The 21590-nt window shown below is 44.3% G+C and overlaps 1 protein-coding gene across 1 annotated transcript in view; it reads right to left on the reverse strand.

Annotated features, from left to right (window-relative positions):
- Positions 1–741: 741 nt before the first annotated feature.
- Positions 742–21590, reverse strand: part of Tnfrsf19 (TNF receptor superfamily member 19) — a 90122-nt gene continuing 69273 nt past the window's right edge. Inside the window, exons 6-10 of the mRNA XM_036199800.1 lie at positions 12970–13134; positions 11890–12015; positions 10212–10314; positions 8990–9386; positions 742–3350 (exon numbers count right to left, since the gene is read on the reverse strand). Of these exons, the coding sequence (XP_036055693.1) occupies positions 3342–3350; positions 8990–9386; positions 10212–10314; positions 11890–12015; positions 12970–13134 (800 nt within the window). The 3' untranslated portion in view covers positions 742–3341. The remainder of the gene's footprint in view (positions 3351–8989; positions 9387–10211; positions 10315–11889; positions 12016–12969; positions 13135–21590) is intronic.

The following is a 21590-nucleotide window of genomic DNA, read 5'->3' on the forward strand; positions in this document are numbered from 1 at the left end:
CAATGACTTCTGAGCCCTTAACAATGACTACATATGATGTCAGAATAACTTTGTTCTGATAATTAATATTTGGTCTTCATTATGAATATGTCTGACTCTCCGTACCCTCACAATTACTCTCACTTTTACAATAACTTTTTGTGTCCTCATAATGACTTTGTGTGACTTTCAGAATGACTTTTTATGGCCTCTCAATGACTGCATGTCCTCACAATCCTTTGTGTTCCCTCCAGATGACTTTGTATGCCCTCAAAGTAACTGTGCTTCATAATGACTGTGTGCCTTCACAATGACTGTGTGCCTCACAATGACTTTATGTGCCTTCACAATGACTGTGTGCCTTCACAATGACTGTGTGCCTCACAATGACTGTGTGCCTTCACAATGACTGTGTGCCTAACAATGACTGTGTGCCTTCACAATGACTGTGTGCCTCACAATGACTTTCTGTGACCTTCACAATGGCTTTGTATATACTTATAGACTTCTGGGCCTTTGCAATGATTCTGTGTGAACCCCAGGAAGACTCTTCTTACCTTCACAATGACTCAGCTTAACCTTCACAATGACTTTTTGTGACCTTCACAGTGGTTTATGTGCCCTGACCATGTCTGTGTGACCTTTACCATGACTCTTTTTGACCCTCATCAATGATTATGTGTCCTCCACAATGGCTCTGTGCGCCCTCAACTGTGACTTATGCATCACTCTCTATGATTTATGACATTATGTAACTAAGAATGACAAGTATCAATTTTATTTCACAATTTTTAAAAAGCATTAAAAAAGGTTTGCATTGGAAAGCGATAACTTACAATTTATAAATTCCAGTATGTAAAACAGTCATGATATCTAAGCTGATACAAACTATCTTAAAAGCAATGGATTTTCCTTTTCTGTTCTTTTTCTTTTGACACAGAGAGCAGTGCTTAACAGCAGCAGTAACTTTAAAGTAGAAAACCCCACAATTCAAAATATATTCCATATATTCAAAATAGAAAACACATGACTTGCCCTGACTGAACCAACAATCCTTGTCTCCATCTTGTCCTTGCTTCTGCCATGTGAAAGGTGGCACCAGTGTCCCCTAGGCCTGAATGCCTCTCTATCCCAGTGTCTGACATCAGCACTCCAGCTCCTGGGTAAACAGCCTTGTAAGATGTTCCAATAACATGGAGTGCAGGTTGCAGTTTCCCCTCTTGTTTACAGAGTATAAAATGTAAAACACGATTGCATCTTTCTAGAGTGGCCAGTGGGAGGAGTCTCCTTTTTGATGATAATCCAGGACCTTCCAAATGCAGTATCAAATGAAATCAATTTTTATCAAATGAAATCAATTTTTATCCCTCAGCATTTCTCTTCTGACTGAAAGTGATGTTTCAGGATTTGGGGCCAAAGTCTCACTTCCAATCAGTCTGGCTTTCCTCAGCAGTGTCTGTCTTTGAAGTCCATCAGGGCTTGGCATGTGGAAAATATATTCAGGTTACACAAAGGAACACAACCCTGCTGTCTTTGATCATCTCTCTGTCATAACACAGATGATGGGGTTGCAAACAATGGCACACACATGTGCAGTATGAGAACGCCATTTGGGGGAGCTCAGCTTGCATCCTCATGGAAGTCTGCTGGCTAAATCCTAAATATTTTATGACTTTCCTAAAGCCAAATTCCCGTCAGGGCTGGGGACACACAAACAAAATGCCAATCAGTTATGACTGGGCACCATGTGGACATGAAAGCAGATGTGGACTACCATGGAACACTCTATGCTAAGTTCTTCCTACATCTGGTAAAAGAACAGATGCCAGGTGAAGCAACAGATAGGGACAAACCCGAAGACACACATCAAAAGCTATAGTAATGAATGGAGAGAGGCCACAGGAAGAGGGCGCATTAAATTCTACCCATGTCTTACAAAGAGAGAAAACCATGGGGGAAACAGAAGATAAAAAGTCTAGGAAGATAGCATCTCAATGTTTGGGTTTAGTGTTGGGTAAAAGAGCCAGATTTCAGCGGGGCATCTTCACAACAGAGGTGCTAGTGAATTCTGTCACACTGATGCTCTTTTCAAAGTGTAAATGTAACAGAGCAAGAGCAAAGGGTTGAAAGGCAGAGGTCAGATCTGATGATGTAAGTTCAAACTGGAAACCAAGTAAATCCTGCTCAACGAAGCCATAAGGCATAAGATAAAGAAAAAACCTAGCCCTAGTTCTTCCTTAGTCTTAGAGACTGTTCTGGAAGGCAAATGCCATCATGGAAGAACCTTACAGAACACCCCCACATAAGAACACCATGAGTATTACAAAGCCTTGGTCAGGTACATGGCACCAGGGAGCCTGTTCTCCCAAACTGTCTGCCAACCACACCTTTCCATGCCTCATTCTAACATGCACTGGATTCTCACTGAAGGATTCTTCAGTAGCACACTGGATGTAAGGAAGCCTTTTGTCTAAGCTCAGGTGCAGATCACAGATTACTATGTTTAGAAATATCTCCTTTCTACCTAAGAGATCTGGGCTTTGTGAGCTCAGCACAGGGGCAGACTTAACACACGTTTCCATGGTCACCAGCCCTAGCATGCACAGTTGCGCTGCAGGATATACAGAATAGGTGGTTTTAACAGTAGGGTAATGCCATTTCCCCTCTTTCCCCTCATGCCACACTTCTAACCACATCCACAGCCATAGTCCATAGCCCAGGCCCTCTCTCCTCTTAGCTCTGTCATACATTTATGGGGGAGAGGACAAAGAGCTGTTCATAATGGATAGGCCAGTCAACTTCACCAAACTGCGATTTAAGCAGGGCTACAACACCCCTTCAAACCACTGACAAATACCATCTGCTGATGAGAAAGTGACTTTTTTTTCCCATAGAAATCCCCAGAGCTCTAGCTAAAATCTAAGTAAGGAATCTGCCATAGCTTTTTCGTAGGGTACCAGGTTAGTTCTGAAAGAGAGCCTATGAAAGTTTATACTCTGGGTCTTGTGAAACCACATTCACCATGAATGTAAGCAGGAGCCAGGCTGGGCCTTGCTGTGCCCACAATCTCGCAGGCAGCACATTCCACCCATCGGTCCTTCAAACTGCGCTCAGCGGAGGTTCTTGTTTAGGGAAGATGCACGGGTCGTGAGGCCGCCTACAGTCTCTCCTTGATTCTCGCTGGGGTTTCAGCTTACAGCAGGTCTGGCTCAGAGGCAACTGGTTGAAAGGCTGGAAATGCTGCCAGTTGGGTTCAGATTTATTATTGCTTCCAGAAGCCATAGAAGGTCAAAGACTGCTCAGTCTGTAAGCCTTAACCCAGGCGTGTCCAGACCCACACCTCCACTTCAGGAAGATGGCCTTCAGGCATCCTAAAACAGCAACAGAGGAAAGGCTTGAAAAATGGCATCTTCTACATGAAAGCTGCTTGTGGTCGTTCTAAAACCGACTGTGCACAGCTATGAAGAGCAGTGTCACATACTCAAGCGTCCTTTACTGTGTCCTCCAAGAAAGTAATGGAAGTCTTACAGTAACACAATTACCAGTATGTGCTGAGTACTTGCAAGATGACAGTGTAACCCATAATAATCACAGGGACTTAAAAAAACATTTCTTTTGTTCATTAACCTCATCCAAACATTTGAAGGCACTGCTTCAGTATGGAGCTCCCTAAAACATCTGTAGGTCATTCATGGCCTCCAGAAACGAAGGTGGCCAGTTGAACACTTCTGCCCTATCTGTCACCTCAGTCATAGAACCTCAGTCTCCCACTCCTTGCAGATGTTTGCAAAGACAGAGAGACGAGGATGGCTCTTAATGGTCTCCCTTGAACAGACACAATGTTCTCAAGATGATTACCCTCAGCCAGGGGTCGTATCACAGAAAGCATGGCCTCCCTCAAAAAGAGACCAGGCATCAGCCAGCTGAGTGCTGCTGAGAACCCTGCTTTCATGCACTGCCCTTTGGCAATGTGTTCACCACTAATTTGCATTGGCAACACAGGTAACCCTAAGGAAAATATTTCTAGGTAAAAGGTTGTCTAGAAACCAGAGGGTCTGAAGTCTGTTTGAACATTGGGAAACAATTTTCACCAACTATGTTCACCAACTGATGTTCTAGTACCAACATGTTGACTTTACTGCCAGAAGCAAATCATCTCATTTTATCATATTCAACAAGCAGATGGGTAGACTAGAGAACTATGGGGCCCTTGTGGAAATATTATGCACCCCGATAAACTTATCTGGGGTCAGAGAACGGAACAGCCACTATATTAAACATAGAGGTCAGTGGTAGCACACGCCTTTAATCCTAGCCTTTAATCTGGGGGCAGAGATCCATCAGGATCTCTGTTAGTTCAAGGCCACACTGGAAACAGCCAGGCATGGTGACACATGCCTTTAATCCTAGGAAGTGATGGCAGGAAGCAGAAAGGTATATAAGGCGTGAGGACCAGGAACTAGAGGCTTTTAAACTTTTAGGCTTTTTAGCAGCAGTTCAGCTGAGATCCATTTGGATGAGGACTCAGAGGCTTCGAGTCTGAGGAAACAGGATCAGCTGAGGTGTTGGCAAGGTGAGGTTGGATGTGGCTTGTTCTGTTTCTCTGACCTTTCAGCATTCACCCCAATACCTGGCCCCGAGTTATTTATTAATAAGACCATTTAAGATTCATGCTATACAGGGCTGGGGATTTAGCTCAGTGGCAGAGCACTTGCCTAGCAAGCACAAGGCCCTGGGTTCGGTCCTCAGCTCTGCCCCCCCCAACAAAAAAGGTTCGTGCTATAGGTACTCTCAAAGCTTCTCCAACCTTCTGTTCCTTCCTGTTGAGTTATTCGTTGCTTATTATTTTCTGTGTTTTGTGTGTGTGTGGGGGGGGGCATGTCAAGGTCAGAGAACAATTTGCAGGTGTCAGCTCTCTCCTTCTGCCTTGTAGATTCCAAGGATCAAACTCAGGTCATCAGGCTTGGCAGGAAGCGCCTTTACCTGCTGAGCCATCTCCCTGATAGCAACATCACTGTTGACATTCAAAGATAGTATCAAGAGGGCCAGCACAGCAACATAGGTCATGGGTAAAGCGCCTGCCGTGCATGGAGTCTAATCCCTAGAACCTGTAGAAGGAGAGAACCGACTCCTGCAACTGTCCCCTAATATCCACATGTGCTTCTCTGCCCCAATAATAATAAAAAATAAAACAAAATTGTAAAACCACCAAGAAAGCTTTTCCTGGCAGGAAACAGCTTCACTTCCTTCCCTCAAATAGCTCAACAACCAACACCCCATATTCCCTCAGCTCTGCTCCCGTCTGCACAGATGCGAACAGGGAGAGGCACACGTGGAGGCTAACCATGGCTCTCACACTTACATACTCATCCTGAATAGGGACCATCACCATCAGACCTCGGTTGATCTTACAGCACCCACAAGAACACTAGTGTGCAAAAATACTGGTTCAGGAAACGATTTCATCATGCTTTGGAAATCACAGCCTCCCACCAGGTAAAGACCACAATTGCTGTAAAGGCTGCGGCTGCTTCCCAGTGGGAGAATAAGATTCTCTCTGAATTCCAAATGAGGCCCATGCTAAGTCAATGAGTAATGAACTTAAGGAAAGGAGAGAATGATCTAGATGCTCCATGCTTTGGTTCCTAACAGTAAGTTGCTGAAATCAAATTCTTCTTTGTTGGATTTTATTGGCATAAAAAAAAGTCTTGCTATGTAGCCCAAGATAGCCTGTCACTATACCCAAGGCTGGTCTTGAACTCATAGTGACCCTCCTGTTTCAGCCTCCTGGGTGATGGAATTACAGGTGTGCACTAGCTCATTTGGCTTGGTATCAAAGTTTTCATGAGAAGTAAATGCATTGTCTACTTGAAAAATGAGCCTTTGAGAAGGAAATTGGAATTGCTTTTTGAACACACCAGTCAGAAAACATCAAAATGAGTTGAGTTAAACACTCAGCTGCTGCACACCTATGAGGGCCCGTGTGTGTGGAGGCATTGGCCTCACAGATTCAGTAAGTGTACCTGAAGAGAACACACTTTTCAGAATCAGAGTCTCTTAAAATGGGCTCAAATGGGGGGATATTAAAATGGTTTACTGTCTAGCCATTCTTTTTCTGAATTTAGAGTGTTATAGTTAGATGTACCTAAATTACCTACAGATTGTAAGATGACTTATCTCAGAAAGTTAAGAAAACTTTTTCACCATTAAGTTTTGATATGCAATCTGAAAGTCACATTCTCCCCCCCCCCCCGTTCATTTTATATATAATTATGACCTTGTCACAATTATTTGAGTGGATGGTTATCTTTGTGTAGATGGTAATAATTGCCTAGGCTGTATTTCCTTGTTGCCATTTGTCCATTTGTGCTGGCTAGTTTGATGTCGACTTTACATAAGCTAGAGTTTTCTGGGAAGTGAAAAATGGGAGCCACCCCCTGACCTGTGGGCAAGACAGTAGGGCATTTCCTTAACTAATGACGTGGCTGGTGGTCCTGGGTTCTATAAGAAAGCAGGATGAGCAGGCGACGAGTGTGAGTCAGTAAGCAGCACCCCTCCATGGCCCGGGCCTTCATGAGCTCCTGCCTCCAGGTTCCTGCTCTGATTCCCCTCAGCAATGGAGTGTGACCTGAGAGTTCTAAGCTGAAATAAACCCTTTCCTCCTCAGGTTGATTCTGATAATAGAGAGTCTTGTCCTTTCTTTCTTTCTTTCTTTCTTTCTTTCTTTCTTTCTTTCTTTCTTTCTTTCCATCTTTCTTTCTTTTTTGAGATTATAATTACAAAATTCCTCCCTTCCCAAACTACCCATATACCCCTCTATACCTCCCTTAAATTCATGGTCTCTTTCTTCATTGTTATTACATGCACATGTAGATTTGTATATATATATACATACATTTTCCTAAATAGAGCCTATTGAGTCCACATAATGGTACTTGTGTGTATGTTTTCAGGGTTTGGCACTGGACAACCGATTGGCATGCTCTGCCCTAAGGAAGACCCCCCCCTCTCCCACTGCCAGCTTTCCTCAGTTGCCCGCACTTCTTTGTGTAGGGTGAGGCCCATGGCTTTGCCCCATCCAGTCTGGCATGCTCACTGGTGTCTTCCTTGTTCTACTCACATTTGGGCAGTGATGTTGGTGAGATTTTATGAGTGTAGCTTCTGGTTACTAAGAGACACAACCTCACAGCAAATTCCCTGATCCTCTGGCTCTTACAATCCTCCTGCCCCCTTCTGCAATGTTCTCTGAGCCATAGGTGCAGGAGTGCGTTGTAGATGTTTCCATTTGTCACAGCAATAGGAACCCTAACTAAGACATCAATTTATATTAGAAACTAAGGATGCTTGCAAACATGTTTTCTTGAGACAGGAGCTCACATAGCTCAGGCTAGCCTCAAATTTACTCTGTCGCCAAAGATGACCTTAAACCCTGTCTCTTCTGTCTCTGCCTCCAAGTGCTTAGATTATAGGTATGTAACAACCATACCCAGTTTCTTTCTACACTACAAAACAGAGGGGAATGGCAATTCCCCTTTCTCACAAGATTCTTCTGTAGGCTTTTATTGTTGCGATAAAACACCATGACCAAAAGCTTATGTTCAGTGAATTCAGGACAGGAATTCATTCCAGGCAGGAATCTGGAGGCAGGAACTGATGCAGAGGCCATGGAGGAGTGCTGCTTACTGGCTTGCTCCTCATGGCTTGCTCAGCCTGCTTTCCTATACCAACAGGATCACCTGCCCCAGGGTGGTATCACCCACAGTGGCTGGACCTTCCCATATCAATCATCAATCAAGATATGCATTTTTGGCTTGCCAATGGCTTTCTCAGCCTGCTTTCTTGAAGCACTGAGAATCCACAGGAGGACTTTCCCAATTAAGGTTCCCCTTTTAAAATACCCATTGCTATGTCTAGTTGACATAGAAGTAGCCAGCATGGTTCTGAAAACCCATCAGTCAGCTGCAGGCCAATGCCCTTGTTCTGTAGAGAATACAGGGTGTCTACGAGAAGCTTGACAGGGTGCTGGGGGATGGCTCTGGTGCTGATGGGCAGGACCCATTCCTGTGGAGTCCTGTGCTCTGCCATTAGACAAAGGTGGCGCTTCTTCTCTACCCTGGGCAGCTCCCTTTTCCTGGCCCTTAAACGTCACACAGCACAGTTCTCAAGAAGCTTCTGTGCAACTAGGAGAATTCTCAAGTTCCTTCTTACCCTTTGCCACCAATGTTGTACAAATTATAGGATGGCTCAAAATAAGACCAGTAAGCCATCACTCCTGGCTACAAAGACCTCGCACTGTTATTTCTGCTAGCAATACATTTAAGGAAATGTTGCTAAGCATGAAGGCAAAGTTAGCCCAGGTCATATCCTCACCCAGAAGAGAATGCAGAGATAGGGCCAGGCCTCCTGACACCTTCCCTGCTTTGTGGCTTCAGAAAGCCCTTTCCTCTGTTCCTGACCACTCCCAACGCTGAACCCGATTGAAGCATCTGTGCAGGGAGATCTTTCCATGCGCTTGGTCCCAGGTCATCACCACCAGTCTGTTCTAACCAGACTGGACAATGAGTCAATGCCATCAAGGAGGCGCCAGTGGCTTTGTGCGCAGTAACAAAAAGGAGTTAGAGAGCTCAGTTCTAACAAGCTGAGGATGATAAATGCCTGGGAAGTCAAGTCTAAGACTGTCCTTGACAACAGCGGAGATGGGGGCTGATGGCCAGATGCCTTCATCACTAGCCACCTCTTTGTCAGGAGCACTCCACACACAACAGTCATATTAAAAAAGACAAGTGAAGAGTGGGGGGCCCTGTGTGCTCTCATAAAATGGTTCTGTTTGTTAGGGGAGAAGAAGACTTTAAGCTCTCTTTAAAACAGTCTTCTGTAATGTATGAGAAATAATAAATTACAGCTCTCTCTCCTCTACCTCCCCAGATTTCACAGTGGGAATAGAGTCTGGATCCCTCCACTCTAGCACAAGCCATTGCCAAGCTCATCCTGAAACTCCTCAGTGTCTTACCTGGAAGGACGCAGGTGTGGCTAGGTTCAGGCTGCCACTGCCTTCCCAACCTCCTTGGCTCGAAGTCCTTTGAGCATCTGGAGCTAGGGTCTGCTCCCAGACTGTATCGCCATATCTAGGTGAGTCAGTAGTTTCTGTGAAATTTCCAGAAGAATCCGGAGCAGCTGTCCCAGCCAGATCCTGACCACCGCTGGAATCCAGAGACGTCGAGCTTTCATTTTCTGGGTTGAGGGAGTTGATATCTTCTCCAGTGAGTTCAGGGTAAGAGTCACAAAGAGAGATGTCGCCGTCCATAGGATTCCGCATCAGAGGCCAGCCATCGGAAAACTCACCACACATGGAACGGGACACAGACCCGAAGAAAGCCGGCATTGTGTCCCCCACCGAAGCTGCGTTTCTGAACACACATCCGGAAGGTTTGTAAGTATTGTACAGTGACCGAAACCACTGTGACAGACTAGCATTTCAGCTACAGCTTTACCTCTATGGCTGCAATAGCAACAAGCTGAGAATTCCGGTGCTAACTATTGGTTTAAATTTGCCTCAGTGCAGCAGCTGCAGCTACTCCGTTGACCTTAAAAGTGATTTTCATACATATTTCTAATTACTGTAAGCATAGCCAATGTCTAACATCTGTATTTTCTTAGGTCTTAACTGAGTTTCCTGGATTGTTGTTCTGGAACAGTGTGCCAGCAAAGTGCGACAAGTGAGACATTACTTTGACATAACGAAAATGTCAGGAGTAGAGGCTAGAGAGACAACTCCGCAGCTAAGTGTGTGTGTGTGTGTGTGTGTGTTTGCGCGCGTGTGCACTGCTCCTGAGGACCTGAGCTCAGTTCCCAGCACCCACATGGGGAGACTCACAGCCACCTGTAACTCCAGTTCCAAGGGGATGTGACACTGTCAGCCTCTGAGGGCACCTGTACTTTTTTACACACAGAAACACACATATATGCTTTAAAATGAAATCTTGTAAAGACAGAGGAATGTCATGAACATAATACACAAATAAAGTGGTGTCTGGGAGAAAAGTGCTAGGAAATAGGACTAGTTACCAGCAGCCTCGGGCCCTACGATCCCTGCTGGGGAATCTCAGGTTCCCAGAAGTCATTGGTAATGCTTAAGAAACAGATCTCTACATTTTAACACAAGGCCGGGACATCAGGAGAACACATTTGCAAACAGGAGTATGGCGTTGTTGACTAGAAGAGCAAGCAGTTACCTCTCCTGAAGGGTAGCTGTAGAACGCAGCCCACAGCCAAGGGCAGCGCGGGCAGAGCTTCGGGCCTCCTCACAGCACAAAGTCGGAATCAGGTGAACAGGCCCTGAGAAAGGCAGAAAAGCGTGAGGCCCAGGCATTTCCTCCTGAACTTTCTTGTTCATCACAGCTAAGCCTTGGCCCACTAGGAAAGGCAGCAGATCCCGTTTGGGTGACAATCGCAGCTAAGCCTTGGCCCACTAGGAAAGGCAGCAGATCCCGTTTGGGTGACAATTTAGCAGAAGGAGGAATTCAAATTTCAAACACAGAGACACAACTGCACATGGGTGCCAAGACTGGAGCAGGTCAGAGGACTTAGGCCAGCCTGGGCTGTACAGTGAGACCTGTCAGGAAGGAGGGAGGGGGGATAAGGTGAAACATTCTCATTCTATGTGTGACACACGGGACTGAGATGGTCCATTCCGCAACATTACAAAGAGACACTGGGTGACGCCAAGAGGCCAGTCCAGCCAGCCTGGACTACAACGAACTTGAAGCAGACAACAGTGTCTAAGAGATGACTTGGCACTGTCATGGACACTATACCCAGACAAACCAGAAACTCGGGACAAGAGAGAGGGCTACTGGGCCAGACCGACACAGGAAGCACTGTTAGCCATGTGGGATTTATGTGCAGGAGGTCACCTGCTGAGGCCTGGGATTGGACATGAAGTAGAAACCTCAGGTTGATGCCGATCAGTCAGGGGCAGAGAAAGTCATGTCATCTTTGCCTGACTGGGTCAGACGCACATTTCTACCTGTGCCAACTCTCCTCAACAACTATTTGCAGCAACAGACTGAGAGGCAGGTGTGGCTGGACCCTGGTGTGGACCTCCCTCTTCCTCACAGATGTCATTGAAACCAGTCACATTAGTGTTGGGTTTGAATTGGCCAGATGACCAAGGTGCTGGATAGCTTTCTGTCAATTTGACACAGCTAGAGTCAGCAGAAAGGAGGGAGCCTCACGTCAGAAAATGTCTCCAGAAGAAGAGACTGTAGGCAAGCCTGTGAGGTATTCTCTTAATCAGTGATTGATGGGGGAAGGCCTAGTCCATTGTGGGTGGGGCTGCCCCTGGGCTGGTGGTAGTGGTGGTGGTGGGGAGTTCAATAAGAAAGCAGGCTGAGCAAGGCATGGAGAGCAAGCCAGTAAGCAGCACCCCTCCATGGCCTCTGCATCAGCTCCTGCCTCCAGGTTCCTACCCTGTTTGAGTTCCTGCCTTGACTTCCCTTTGAAGGATTGTGGCCCCAGATATGTAAGTCAAATGAAACCTTCCCTCCCAAGCTGCTCTTGGCCATGGTATTTCATCACAATAGTAACCCTGACTAAGACACAAGGATGTCAGCCCCACCTCTACACAGCAGGCACAGTGATTGTAAGTGAAACGGACTCTAAATGAGAAAGGCTGAGTTGTCTAAATAGCTGCTAAAATGGTCTTGAGTTCTGTGGGGATTCCTGTTTTCTTAATACTGAAGAGACCTGGAGCACCAGAGGGGAGTCTGACATGGAGCAGCTATGACTAGAAATCAGCCTATGGCCTGCTGTCACCGGTTTTGAAGAACAGGAGCTGGGCTTGGCAATGCCCTGTTTTGTGGTCCCATTCTACACTCCTGGTTCCTCTGGGCCCTTCATAGCTCAACTCACCGAAAGTCTGGGCTGAGTCCCGATGACATTGACAACATGCCCTGTGGGCGCAGTGGCGGAGCCGAGGCTGGTCAAAACACGACAGCTCAGAGCCATTGTATTGAATGTCCTGTGACCGCAGAGACCCTAGGGGAAAGGAGAGATCCATAGTCAACACTTCCCAATAGGAAGCCTGGCATTTTGTATTTTTAATGAGGCAACACCATTATTCTATAGACTCCTGCTTACCCTAAGACACTCATTGTAAAATAAAGACACTCTGTGTGCCAGTCTTCCAAACATAGTGCTTGGTCTAGAATAACTTAACCTGGATCATAACCTTCTGCTAGCCTACAGTTGGCCAATCAATTAATACAAAGTCATTACACACACACACATACACGCATATGTAAGGGTATTTATTTTGCCTGCACATATATCTGTTTGCTACATGCATGTCTGGTACCCATGGAGGTCAGAAGAGGACATCAGATCCCCTGGGACTGGAACTTACAGACACTTGTAAACTGCCTTGTGGATGCTGGGAATAGAATCTTCCTCTAAAAGGGCAGCCAATGCTCTCAGCCACCGAGCCATCTCTCCAGCATCTAACCTCCACAGTTTTGTGTGTGCCGGGAATTAAACCCCAGGGCCTTGTGTACATTAGGCAAGTGCTCTACCACCAAGCTACAGCTTGGCCTGTTTCTTCACAGTGCCTACGTAATTTACTGCACATGAGCTGAATGTGAGAAGCAGAGAGGCTTAAGAGGTATGCCGTCAGACCATCGTAACTTTGAAGACTTGTCAAACTGAATGATGGCAGGTTGAGGACTGCCTATCTCTCCTCAAACAGGGGCACACACAGTTTAAAAGAACTCGTTAAGAATGTGGGGTATAGACAATTTTTATTTTTGCCTTGTACCCTTGGGACATTACAGCCCTGTCAGCGTCCCAGTGACGACCCAAAATCCCTGCAGAGGGCTGTTTTCCAGTGCCTTGTTTCCTAAACCGCTGGAGATGCCTGTCTTAGCCAGGTCTCCTCTTGTGTGGCAATGCTAATTGAGCTCACTTCACAGTAAGACAGAGGGATGGGAGACTTACAGCTGGGTTTCTTCTCCATGAACTGCCTCTTGCAGTAGATGACACACAGGATGAGCAGGGCAAGCAGTACGGTGGCCAGAGCGCTGCAGATGACGGCAGCCAGGGCCGCGTCCCGAGGGCTGGAGGCTGTGGATGAGATCTTCACAAGGTTCACCTTGCTGGTACCTGAAAAGTGTCAGGAAGGAACAGGTCAGCACAGCCTTTGCAAGCTTGGACTTGACACACTTCCAGCCTGTCCAACCTTAGAGATAACAGGACGCCATGTTGCTGCCACCCACCAGGCTTCACATTCCAGAACCATGTAATCTGGTTACTAAGCAAGTCTATGGTTGAGCCCCATTCATAGTTATTCTTGGCTATGCCCAGCCTGTGGGTTGCAGGCTGGACATAACACACCGAAGCTAGTGGATGTCATCAGCAATTGCTTTCACATGATAAAAATAAAAGTGGAGAAAACCAACTTGAGAGGTCTGAAGATGTTCAAGTACCCCATTCTCTTTCATGTTTCATGCAATCAAAATGACTCCGAAATACCATCTTATACCTGTCAGAATGGCTAAGATCAAAAACACTGATGACAGCTTATGTTGGAGAGGATGTGGAGCAAGAGGAACACTCATTTACTGTTGGTGGGAGTGCAAACTCATACAGCCACTTTGGAAATCAGTATGATGCTTTCACAGAAAATTGAGAATCAATCTACCTTAAGACCCAATGATACAACTCTTGGGCATATACCCAAGAAATGCTCAATCATACCAGAGACACTTGCTCAACTATGTTCATAGTAGCATTATTCATAATAGCTAGAACCTGGAAACAACCTAGATGCCCCTCAACCAAAGAATGGATAAAGAAAATGTGGTACATTTACATAATGGAGTATTACTTGGCTATAAAAAACGATGACATCATGAAATTTGCAAATGGATGGAACTAGAAAAAACCATCCTGAATGAGGTAACCTAGACCCAAAAAGACAAATATGATATGTACTCACTCATAAGTGGATAGTAGATGTAAAGCAAAGGTAACCAGGCTACAATCCACAGCCCCAGAGAAGCTAGATACCAAGGAGGACCCTAAGAGGGACATGCATGGATTTCCCTAGGAAGGGGAAATAGATGAGATCTCCTGAATAAATTGGGAACATGGTGGGGGAGGGTTAGGGGAGGTGGTAATAGAATATAAGGGATTGGGATGGTCAAGTTGGGGGAGGGACAGAGTGGGAAAGCACGGAAAGAGATATTTTGATAGAGGGAGCCATTGTGGGGTTAGAGAGAAACCTGGTGCTAGGGAAATTCCCAGGAATCCATACAGGGTGAACCCAGCTAAGACTCCAAGCAATAGTGGAGAGGGTGCCTGAACTGGCCTTCCCCTGTAATCAGATTGGTGACTACCCTAATTGTCATCATAGAACCTTCATCCAGTAGCTAATGGAAGCAGATACAGAGATCCGCAGCTAAGCACTGGGTGGAGCTCCCCCAGAGTCCAGTCGAAGAGAGGGAGGAGGAATTATATAAGCAAAGGAGTCAAGATCATGATGGGGAAAACCACAGAGAGAGCTGACCTGAGCTAGCTGAAGTTCGCTGACTTTGGAGTGATAGCTGGAGAACCTGCATGAGACCAAATTAGGTCCTCTGAAGGTGGGTGATAGTTGTGTGTCTTGGGTAGTTTGTGGGGCCCTTGGCAGAGGGACCAAGATTTATCCCTAGTGCAGGAGCTGGCCTTTTGGAGCCCATTCCCTATGGAGGGAAACCTTGCTCAGCCTCGATAGGGAGGGAGGGGCTTGGTATGCCAACTTGATATCCCAGACTTTATTGTCTCCCCATGGGAGGCCTTACCCTCTCTGAGGAGTGGATGGGGGTGAGGTGGGAGGAAGGTAGGGGTGAGCAGGAGGAGGGGACCGAGGAGGAACTGTGGTTGGTATGTAAAATGAAAAAAAAAAAAACTTTAAAATACATATAAACAAAAACAATAAAAGTTCCTTCCTTCAACCTGGAGAACCTTCCAAACAAAGGGCCTTGCTCAGACAGGGCTGGCCGGAAAAGGAGGGACTGGAGTCAAAAATCCAGGGAATTCCTCCACTTTCCATTCGGGCACTAACAAATCTTTCTCCTTCCTGAGTATGTTTCCTCCAGGGTAGATCAAAGAGTGGCTTATTCTGCAGATCCTGAACCCCTGTGAAGTTGAGGGGCTTGGCATTACTCCTAAGGAGTTTGGGACCAGCCAGGTCCAGGCATTTGAACTCTAGGGGAATGCTGTGGTCACCCTGTGACCTGTTTGTTTCCCATGGAGAGGAACTTGGCCTTTACACCACAGACCTAGATGAAGCAGCTCACTGAACCCCATGGTTGTCTGACTTGTGGGCTGCTTTTTCTGAGCCCCAGGTTCATGTGGCCCACACACCAGGTTCACATGGAACATGGTTGCTAGCTGTCTCCATGGTTATAAGGTACACCAGAGCTCAACAGGCCCTGACAGGCTCCTCACTGCAACTATGGCCATCTCTCCTAAAAGAACATCCATTTCTCTCATGCAATGGCTAATTTGGACTGTCATTTTGTTTCTGAATTAAGAAACACCTAGGGCATTAGTGAGGCACAACCATGGGTTTGCCGGTGAGAGTCTAAAGAGAGGATTGAGGAAGACCCCCCCCCACCCCGATTTGGGGCAATCCCATCCCATGTACTAGGGTCTGAAAGAGGTAAAGGAGAAAGCCAGTTGAGCACCAGCATCCCTTTCTCTCCCTGATTCACTGAGATGTGAACAAGCAGCCTCATGTTGCCACAGCCAGGAACTGGTCTCACTGCCATGCCTTCTGCACCATGATGGACTGTATCCCCTGCCATGAACCCAAATAAACACTGCCTCCTTTAAGCTGCATTTTTGTCAGGCACTGGGTCACAGCAATGAGCAAAGTGACTACTATAAGTCTTCCCTATCTGTCACTGCCTCTGCCTGCTCTTCCCACATGGCCATGCAGATCAGTCCCTTGGCTGTTGTTTGTTGAGTGATGCTGTTCACCAAACTAAAGCTGCACTAGCAATCCACAGGGTTTCACCCTTCCCCCCTGCTTTCTTTTCCTCCATGACACTGCTGTCATCCAACATTCTATACACTTCACTTTGGATCATTGTTATTCTCCTGATTGCAGTTAGGCTGGCTTGGAAAGAGGCCATGCTTCCAGCCTCCTTTGCAGCTAGGCATGGCAATGTCTAGGGTCAAATTACTGGGGAGGTTGATGGGTGGAGATGTGTGGATCATCTCAATTCATGGACAAATCGTTATCCAGATGTTCCCTTCACTGTGACCTGTGAGTTGGAAGCAGGGAAAGCAAGAGACCCAGTGGGTGAAGCATACCAGTAAGGCTGGCCCAGGACCAAGGTGAGAGGGAAGCTGTCCTCTGAACTCACCCAGCAGAAATGCTCTCTGGCCCAGCTGGCTGGGCTGGCACAAAACTTCTGTTTTACTTTGGCAGAAATAGTTTTGAGTCTTTCAGTACAGCAGTTTGGCCTCTTCTCCAGCAAGTTACGTTCCTCACACAGGCAATCGTCTTGTTAAGCTTGTTTACTATTTATCTATAATGCCTCCAAGGGATTCTGGCACACCCTTGCTTCTTAATGAACAGTAAAGCAAAGGAGTATTTGCTGAAGAAAGACTAGCCCCTGAGTACTCCAAAGCATTGATTCTATAAGACCTTATAAGTCAATGAGATGGGACTGTTTACTGAGTACCTCCTGTCTGATGATGGCAGTGCAGGTGGAAACAGCCTGAGCAATGAGCAGCTTTGTTTAAGGCCTTTGCTGTGTTTACAAAGAGCAGCTTCATCACAGTCTTACTGTGGGCAGGGAGAAAGGGTAAGGACTGCTTGGCTTGATCAGTATGCAAACCCTGAAGATCATGACCTCATCCTCAGAATGAACACCCAACAAAAGCTCAACCTCCCCTAGTAACGACAACTCATGAAGCCATAATGGGAGGGGACGTCAAATTTGATCCTAACTAATAACTCACAGAAAATGGCAGCTGATCTACAAAGAAATGCCCAGCAGTCATGTCTCCTGTCCAACCAAAGCTAATCTGGTGCCAAGATAATTATTAAGGGAACCAATATGCATTCACATCAACTCATTCAAATAAGGCATATTAACATCTACTTATCCCGACCCTAATAGTAGGTTGGGGTGGGGGGGCAAGAGAAGAAATAACAGATCAGTTAGAGAACTGCTAACAGAACCCACGTTCATCTTCTACAAAGCATTCTCCAAGTTCTCATCAAGACCATTACAGTTAGCAGCCCCAGTACAACCCCCAACCTCTCACTTTCCAAGTGTTAGCATAATGCTTCACAGTAAGGGTCTTATACTTAAGAAATCCATATGTATTTACAGACTTTTTTTCATGTAAATAGTCAGTAAGCTGGGTAGATAGTTAATCCTCAGTTTGCCAGATTCTTAAGCTTAAGCCTTTTTCTTCCTTTTCAGTGTCAATGTGGTATGCCTACATGTATTTTGTGCATGTCTGTGTATATATATACACACATACATACATGTATGTCCACATATATGTGGGAACATTTATATGTGCATGTGCATACATGGGAGTCCTGAGGAAGTCTTCCTGGAGTCCAACTTTGTTCATTCAGGTGAGGTCTCTCAGATCACATCAATATGACTAGTCTAGCTAGCCATCTTGTTCCAGGGATCCCTTATCTCTCCCTTCCCAGTACAGAACTACTGATGGGCTGCCATGCCCACCCAGTGTCTATGTGGTTCTGGGGATCTAATTTAAATGGCAATCCATCTCCCCAGGCCCAGCCCATGCTAGTGTTTTTACATTACGTTAAACTCTTTACAACAACTTAAAATAAAACATATATGTAAACTATAGTGTGAAGGATTATTGGGTCAAGTTTTGTATAGGAAGATAAACTCTAGTTAACCAGCTATTATATACATTGTGGTTTGACCTAATATCAAACACAAATATGGCTTCTCAAGTTCAACTCACTTTATCCCTAAGAATAAAGAGGCTATTGAATTTTACTACAAGGAGAAACAACACATGGCTTCTAGTATTATTCCTAAAATACTACTTTTAAAGTACACATTACATAATTAAATTAGTCTTGCTACTACAACAGGAAAGAACAAGTGATGGATGAACTAATGATGCTTTGGGTGTGGGCTGTTATAGTCAGTATCTCACTAATGCCTTGTATGCTGTCAGTGTTGGGACCTGAAGATACTAGTCTGGGTTTGCACTGTGTGAGATGACCCCTCTGGAAACTGTAACACAATCAGAGCACCAGTACTCTTCCTTGCTGACAGCCACACTTTGGCATAGGCAATTCTATCCATAATTCTGGAAGGTAAGTGCAATTCAGACATCTTACAATATTTCTCAATAGAATTTTTTTATCTGTTTTGCTTTTAGATTTGTTTCAAGTAAGATACAATTCATTCCACTGCTTTTTGTGACTTTCCACCATTACCAACAATCAAAATCCAAATTGAATAAAGGTTTAGCACAATGAGAACCTGATGATGAATTCTTTCCAGGCATGCTCTTTAATGATAATAAAAGCTACTAACAAAGAGCTCTTGATCTTTTAGTGAAACAAGAGCACAGCCCCAGAGCAAAGGCTTTATCTTGTTCATCTAAACTGGTGAAAACAAAAACCCATGATAACAGTCAGCATGTGAAGTCCAGATGCGCCACCATTTGCCAATGACCGGAAGAGCTGGGTTTTCCATCTACTTCATACCAAGCATTCTGACGATGGATGAACATAAGCCTTAGTCATGCACATTCTCTTCACTCTAGACTTTGATCTTTTCTTTTAATAACTGATAGAAACATTATTTCAAAATAAGATTTTTATGTTTGTTTTTCTATCTATAGACATATTTATATTTTAGAAATTGATTTTTTTTTCCTGGAGGGAGGAAAGGGAAGGAGGGAAGTGATATAATTCTATTTTAATGAAACTGTGTAAACATTTATTTTCTTCAACTTAGCTTTTTTCACCTTTATTTGTCTTATTGCCCCTTGCCTGTATTATGTCTGAGCATGAGTACCAATGTGGGTCCTGGGGAGGAAACTCAGAACTCTGGTCTCCAGGTTTGGCGGCAAGCACCTTTTCCCACTGAGCCATCTCACTGGCCCTTGTTTTCTTACTGTAACAACATATGTACAAGGTTCTGCGGCAGAGACACTGAGTATATTCAACCCGTTGTGTGGCGTTCATGGCTAATTCTAGAACATGTTCATTGCCAACATACCCCCCAAAACCCACCCCCTAAGCAATCTCTTCCTTACCCAGACCTTGGCAAGCATTAAGCTGCTTTCTGTTGCTATGAAATCAATTACTCCATGTGTTTCTGCATAAAAGGAATTACACAATAGTATGTGGCCACTGTGTCTGGTTTTTGTTACTTAACAATATCTTCAAGGTTCATCCTTGAGATGCATCAGAATTCAGTCCTTCTTAACGGCTAAATAATATTTCACTGAACCGATGCACCGTATTTGGTTTGTTCATCTCTCTGATGATCTTTGTTCTGAATTCTCATAGCTATTTTAGGTAATGCTGCCATGAGCACTCGGATACAAGCCTTTTCAATATATTTTAAAACTTTCCACAAACATACATTGCAATTGTTCCACGTCCTCTCAAGACATCTATTACCAAAATTATAGTAATTAAGCTTATCTGCATATGTCAGTCAAAAGTACTTCCTGAATAATAATGAGAACCAGGGATTGAAGAAAATGATGTCAAAGCTGCTGGGTAGAGCTCGCTCATGGGGGAGTTTACTAACTTCTGTGAGGGGGTCTGGACTCTACTATAAGGAGAATGGGAAGTACTTGACAATACTGAATCAACAGTCTCCAGTGTGTCCTGGACGGTCACAAAGGGGGTGTCATCAAATCTGAAATGCCTGGAATCACGAAAAGTATCTTCCACACACAGTGGAATAACATTAGAGATCACAGAAGAAAGAAATTGGAAACATTCACAAATACTTGGTATGTTAACAATGTATTTCTAATTAATAAGTCATAGAAGAAATGGCAAGGGAATTAGAAAATAATTTGAGATGAACCAAAATACAAAGTACCAAAATCTGTAGGATATGTCAAAAGCTGTACTATTTATAGCAATAAATGATTGAGTTAAAAAAGAGAGCGACTTGAAAAACCAAAAAAAAAAAAAAAAAAAGAGAGAGAGAGGAAATGAATAACTCATAATCTAATCTAGATCCATTCTAAAACTTTAGAAATAAAGGAAGAATTAGAGCTGAGAGCAATGAAATAGAATAGAAAAAATAAAGTGTTATTAATAAAACAAAACAGTGGTTTTTTAAAAAAAACTTTAAAATCAACAAACTTTGGATTGGCTTGGGAAAAGAAGCAAGTAAACTAGAATTATTAAGATCAGGAAATGAAGCAAAAAGTTTTTACAAGAACACTATAAACAACTGTGGACCCCCAGACTAGGCAACTAAGAAGTATTTGTTCCATGAAGGCAAGGATTAATCACAAACATCAATTAGCTAACTGATTAATTAATCAATTACTCAATAAATCAATCAACAGGAGAATAAAATGAAGGAGAAAAAAAAGAACTACAGGATAATCTCAATAAAGCCAAAAAAAAATCACTTGACCAAAAAAAAAAAAAAAAAAAAAAAATCACATCTTTCATCAGCCTCTTTTCCTGATTAAAAACAAAGCAAAAGGATCCTCCTCAAGATGCTAGAAACCCACTCAGAGCATCACAGAGCTGACATTGTATATGGGGAGGAAAACTGAATTCTTTAAAAATGAAGCAGCCAAGGGTGTCTGCTGTTACCATTTCTATCCAGCATAGTATTTGGAGACCTGGCCAGAGGAATTAACCAAAGAAAGACAAATCTAACTAACCAACTAACTAACCAACCAACCAGCCAACTAACTAACTAGCACCCAAACTGTAAGGAAGAATTAAAACCATTGCTGTTTGCAAAGGACATGGTCATTTATGCCGAAAACTATAAGCATTACTAAAAATGATGGAAAAGAACAAAAGAATTCAACAGATTTGCAAGATAGAAATAAATATGCAAAGTCAGTTATATTTTATATATTGTCAGCATTGAGTCAAAAAAGAAAATGAAGGCTAAGTGTGTTGCTCGCCACTTAGGAGGCAGGGGCATATAGATGTCTATGCTTTCAAGACCAGCCTGCCAGGCATAGAATGTTCCTGTTTAAAAACAACACAAAGAAAGAAAAAGGAAGAGCACAATTCTATGTGCAAAGTCATCAAAAAGACGGAAAACACTTAGAATCTCAGAAGCACACTGCTCCTTCCATGCTTCAGACATGGGGACCTGAAGCAGAGCCTCATGGCTCCAATATTTGTGCAGTGAAAACTGTAAAATACCACTAAAAAGAAAAGCACAGAGTACACAGGAAGACATTTGGAGATCAGAAGACTTGCTATTTATTGTTCAGAGGACCAGATAACTTGGTGATACCGGATTTGATTGCAATCCCAACCAAATGGCAACCCAGGGGGTGACTAGGTTCTCACTCAGCTTTGCACTGCACTGAGTGCTCATCAGAAGTAGAGA

Source organism: Onychomys torridus, chromosome 9, assembly GCF_903995425.1.
Source record: "Onychomys torridus chromosome 9, mOncTor1.1, whole genome shotgun sequence".
Classification (NCBI taxonomy): Eukaryota; Metazoa; Chordata; class Mammalia; order Rodentia; family Cricetidae; genus Onychomys; species Onychomys torridus.